Below are 5,584 nucleotides of genomic sequence, written 5' to 3'. Positions count from 1 at the left end.
GCCGTGTAAACCTGGCGCTCGAACACGCAACTGCTGCTTGTTTTCGTTGGAAATAGTACACCTGGCTGAAGATCGAACCAGCCGCGACGAGCTAAAACGAGAGCGAAATAGCGAGATAGCCAGAGAGCAAGAAAGAGCGAGAGAGTGAGACAACGAGAGCGAGAGAGCAAGAGCGATAGAGCGAGAGAGCGAGAACGAGCGCGAGAGAGCGAGAGAGCGAGAGAGCAAGAGCGAGAGAGCGAGAACGAGAGCGAGAGTGAGATAGCGAGAGCGAGAGCGAGAGATAGAGCAAGAGCGAGAGAGTCTCGCTGAGAGCGAGAGAGCGATAGAACGATAGCCAGGAGCATCTGCAGTTCCGCATTAGTTCTCTCTCACGGCGCTGCTGTGATAGGTCGCCTGTCGGCAGCAGCAGCGGACGATACTTCTCTCTCTCTCTCACGTCGGATCGGTACTCCGCAGAAAGAACCGCAGCAGATACACGAACAATCCGTTCACACCGACCAGAATATTTGATTGCAGCCAATTATTGATCGCAGCTGACTATAGATCGGAGCGGATTATTGATCACAACCGATTTTCGATCCTAGCCGATTATTGATCACAAGCGATTTTCAAATCGTGAACTGATTTTGTCCTATTAGCGCCTCGCAAGGTTTCGTTGTCCTCGATATTGTTTATCTGCGGACCCCTGCACACACTCACAAACACAACCCCACCCACAGACACACACACACACGTGATCATGCGGCTCATCGCTTCGTGGTTGATCGTCGCCGTCGTTGTCGCCGTCGCCGACGTGGCGACGTCGCGAGGATCTTGCTGGCAGGCCCGGATGTGCTGCGGCGGTCGGAACTCGACGTGCGTCGTGCAGAACTATCCCGTCAACTCGATTCCCGACGACATGGACGATGAGAAATGTTACTGCGACGAGCATTGCCTCACGCTCGGCGACTGCTGCCAGGACTACAACCGCGCCTGCAGAGGTGAGTAGTCTGATATTTGATTAGAATTATTTAAGCTTAGAATTAGCTAGGGTTAGTGTTATGTTCAGTGTTGAGAGTAGTTAGCCTACGATTGGGGTTGGGTTTAGTTATAGTTAGGGAACCCCCAACCGCGACTGGAGAGGTGAGTAGACTGATAATTGATTAGAATTATATTAGAATATAGATCTAAATTAATTAGTATATTAATTTATATATATTAGAATTAGGATTAGCTAGGGTTAGTGTTATGTTCAGTGTTGGGAGTAGTTACGATTGGGGTTGGGTTTAGTTATAGTTAGGAACAGCTCAACCGCGCCTGCAATGGAGAGTAGAGTGAGTGCGTCCGTCGTTATTCAACTCTCACGCGCGTACACAGGTGATAGCTTGAACATAATATATCTATGCTAGTAGGCGTGAACTGTTCTACGCAGTATAGAACTGTTCGCGATGATAGTCGTGTAGAGATGAGTTACTCATCGAAGCAAGTAATTGATTGAGGCAAAGAGCCTATATTGATTGAAGAAAGAAATCGCTTAATTAATTGTTTAGAATTAGCTATAGGGTTACTGTTATGATCAGCTAGGGTTGGTGTTACGATTAGTGTTAGGAGCAGGTAAAGTTACGATTGGGGTTAGTTAGGGTTAGGGAAACGCTCGCAATATAGCTAATCTTCGGCGGAAGTGCCTGACACTCGGCTTTCCTTTTCTGCAACTCTTGTCGGTGAGTCTCTCATCTCGGCGCTTCGTGTATATATATGAATAGCATTAGATTCGCGTTTATAAACTCTTCAATGTAAGTTCGAACTCTTTTCTCTGAGAGAAATTCTTCAGGGTGGCTACCTATATCTTAATTCTGCGCGTCTATACATTAATTACGTTATTAACTCCGAGTTTGGTCGAAGTTACGTTAATACTCGTGTACTTATGTAATTAAGTGTCGTTGTGTGGAATCAACAGAATGCGGAGTTTGAAGAGCGACTGGTGATCATGGGGGTTGTTGCGATATTCATCGTCTTGTAAGGGGAAGATATTCATCCATAGTCATCCATAGCGTTCTATTGCTTCATGCATCATTTCACACACTTTTTTTCAATTGATGTAAGTTATAATATTTGGCTGCACACCGACACACAGCGTAGTTAACCGCAGAGCTACAGATTCCTGATAAATGTTACTATGATTGCTTGTTTACCGTCGATATCATGTACTTTTAATTAATGGTTGACCTTTCGGCGCCTCGGCGAAATAAAAGTAAACTAGTTGAGCCCCTGATTTGTCGGGTATATAGGAATGCGGTGCAGCTGGCTGGGTGGGGTGGCTGCGTTGACACAAGAACGCTTCTGTCTGTGCCCCGAAATACTCGCCACATTTTTTCTCCGTCGACGCACTGCTAGAAAAGACAGCTTCTTTCGCTTCTGTGAGCGTCATTAAGCGCACCCCTCACTGCTCTTCTTTCCGCGTTTGTCGCTTTTTGACTTTTATAATTAACGCTGTGGACCGCGCGGCAGTGCTATACTGCGCCTCTATACGCGCGTGGTCGTTATGCTCGCAGCGTGCACGCGCGCTCGCCACCTTGCAACTTTTTTTCACACTTCCGAAATTTTCGCGGGGGGGGAGTTTCGTTCTCTCTCGGGTTTAGTGAGAGCGATCTTTTATTAGTCGGATGTTTTATGGAGGCATTTGTTGCACAATGCACTCGCGAAGCTGCGCTTTTATCCTGCGAGTCTGGTATTTCAAATCTGGTCATTATTTCTCTGCATGGTCGTTAGTTTCGAGGTTATAGAAATATTCGAACGCGAGGGGAGGGAGGGACGCGCGCGTCTTTGCCTCGTCTGGGGTTGTCATAAAAAATATAGCCGTATTTTGTCTGCATCGTTTCCGAGACTTGGTTGGTGGGTGGGGGCGGGGGCGGTTGTCTCTATTAAACCCGTCTCTCCGTGCGTGTACCTATATAGCAGTGTTAATGTTTGTGGGGAGAGAGAGAGACGCATGCGCAGGGATTGCGTGCACGAGAGAGAGTTTGTCATCGATGAAAGGACTGTACGTGCACATCACGCGCGAATATATGCAGAGATCGCAGTATAAGTCATGCGGCTGCACTCACACGCACGCACGCACGCGCGAGTGCGCACACACACGCAGATGCATATGTCTAAGAAATGTTTTACTTATCTGTGTGAGACTGCATTTCGGTCGGACACCAGGAGACCCCAGATCGTAGATATAGTGGTAGTAAAAGAAAGTGAGAGAGAGAGAACGCGCGCGAGAAAGAAAGGGCTACAGAGAGAGATATATATATATAGAGAGAGAGAGGCAGAAGATGGAGAGAGATAGAGGGAGGCACGAGAAGATGGGGAGAAGAGAGAGAGGCAGAACAGAGGTGGAGAGAGATAGAGGGAGGCAGAGAGATGGGGAGAGAGAGAGACGGGAGGCAGTGAGATAGAAAGAGACCGACAGCAGCGAGAAAGAAGGGACGAGAGGAGGAAGAGAAGAGAGAGAGAAACGCGCGCAGAGGGAAGAAAAAGAGTAAAGAGAGAAAGAGACCACACCCAGATCAGACAGACCACGAAACCGAGATGAACGCGTTCGCTCGCTAGAAACCGATCCCCCGTCCACCAAGTTCACGCCTCGTTTTACGGTGACGATCCCGCCTGGAGCATCGGTCCCTACCGCCGCGCGTGTTCCCTCGTAATGAACGCAACGATGAAGTGCAATTAATGTTTCTGATATTTTTTTTCGTAGGAAAGTGATAGCAGCGACGGTGTGTTTAATGTTTGTCTCTAATAATCTATGCTTGCATGCGATGCTAGCGTGGTGGGGCCGCATTCTTACCAAGCTCGCCGCAGCGGCGTTTGATCGGGGCAGAGAAAACATCGCCGTGAAAGAGAAAAGTGCTGAAGCAAGCGTCTGTGGTAATGATGTCGAGTGTGTAAATACTGCGATCAATATAATATATATATATATATATATATATATGTGTTGTGTGTGTGTGTGTGTGTGTGTGTGTGTGTGTGTGTGTGTGTGTGTGTGTGTGTGTGTGTGTGTGTGGTGTGTGATGTGTGCGTTTTGTGTGTTGTATGTTGTGCGTGTAGAGAAGGAGCGGGAATGATGAGACTGGAAAGCGAAAGAATGAGGAAACAAAGAGCGAGCGAGCGAGCGAGAAAGAGAGAGAGAGAGAGAGAGAGAGAGAGACAGACAGACAGACAGAGAAAGAAACAAAATAAGAGCGAGATGACCGCGAAAAGCGCAGGAGAGTAAAACAAACTAGAACCAAGGGACGAGTGAGAGGGAAGAGAGAGCGACAAGAGAAAGGGAGCGAGAGAGAGAGAACAGAGAGAGAACAGAGAGAGAGGAGAGAGAAAGAGAGAGAGAAGGGGAAAGAGAGAAAGGGAGCGCAGAGAGAAGAGAGAGAGAGAGAGAGAGAGAGAGAGAGAGAGAGAGAGAGAGAGAGAGAGACAGAAACTATAGTGAGAGAATTCTAAGCTGTTCTCTCAAGCAGAATCTCAGTACGCCCTCCTGCCTCACGTTTCTCCCTCCTCGCCCTTCTCCCTCGCCCTCCTCCCTTCCACATCCCCCAACTTCCGCCACCGCCCCTGCTCCCAGTTCTTTAGACACACTGTTATTACACAGTGACAACAGACGGGGCGGAAGCTACGCGGTTTCTTGATAATGAGGTAGTGTGTTGTGTTTTCATTGTGGTCTGTATGTTAGCAGACCGAAAGCAAACGCTAGTGCAAGTGTGGGCTCATGCATGCATCTAAATGAATATATGCGCGCGAGTACACATGCACCTATGCATGATGTGCGCCAAGAGAGAGCGTTGTACGCTGGTTGGAATTCTGTGGCTTGCTATCTAACTCGTTTTGAATAAGCGAACAGGCGTGAATACATAATTGCAGTTTGATGACGCGTTAATATAGTTAACATAACTTTAGCCTAGACTTTATTAAATGGTCTCATCATTACCAGTCTACATAAATAATCACTAACTCTGCGCGCATGCTGATTCGCAATGCATCATGGCTTATTGAACGTTGACGACTTGCTGTGTTCGCGCATGCGCAGGGAGATGCGTGTATATGACGTAATCGTGGAAGGACTGTTGTCCAGCTGTGAGCATTCTGCACTAGAGACGGGGGTAGTTCTGTCATAATTAGTATCTAGTTATCGCACCCGCTTTACTTTTCACGTAGTAATAAATACTCGAACTTGGGTTACACTAAAAACACCAGATTTAAACCAGTTTCCGTCACGCGGCTGTTCGGCTGCTTACAACGTTTTTAAAATATATGCTAAAAGCAACGCACGCAAGGTTAGCGCGTAAAGGGCGAGGTTATTTTCGGTGGTTGCGATCGACGTGATACGTAAAGGATCGACAGTATTTGGAATGCTTTATATTGATCATCAGATAGTAGACTTATAGCAGGTTTATAGATGCTCGCACTATACAAACTTTAGGGGGGCACCGAGGGAGAGAGATGGGGATAGGGATAGCGAAAAGGAAGTGGGAGTGAGAGTGAAAGAGAGAGAGAGAGAGAGAGAGAGAGAGAGAGAGAGAGAGAGGAGAGAGAGAGAGAGAGAGAGAGAGAGAGAGAGGAGGAG

General features: G+C 47.5%; 1 protein-coding gene across 1 annotated transcript in view; it reads left to right on the top strand.

Moving 5' to 3' along the window:
* Positions 1 to 237: 237 nt before the first annotated feature.
* The window catches only part of LOC106812664 (somatomedin-B and thrombospondin type-1 domain-containing protein-like), a 44,719-nt gene continuing 39,372 nt past the window's right edge, over positions 238 to 5,584 (top strand). The window contains exon 1 of the mRNA XM_014816594.1: positions 238 to 983. Within this exon, the coding sequence (XP_014672080.1) occupies positions 743 to 983 (241 nt within the window). The 5' untranslated portion in view covers positions 238 to 742. The remainder of the gene's footprint in view (positions 984 to 5,584) is intronic.

Source organism: Priapulus caudatus, unplaced genomic scaffold, assembly GCF_000485595.1.
Source record: "Priapulus caudatus unplaced genomic scaffold, Priapulus_caudatus-5.0.1 Scaffold671, whole genome shotgun sequence".
Taxonomy (NCBI): Eukaryota; Metazoa; Priapulida; class Priapulimorpha; order Priapulimorphida; family Priapulidae; genus Priapulus; species Priapulus caudatus.
This window is presented reverse-complemented; position numbering and strand designations above follow the sequence as displayed.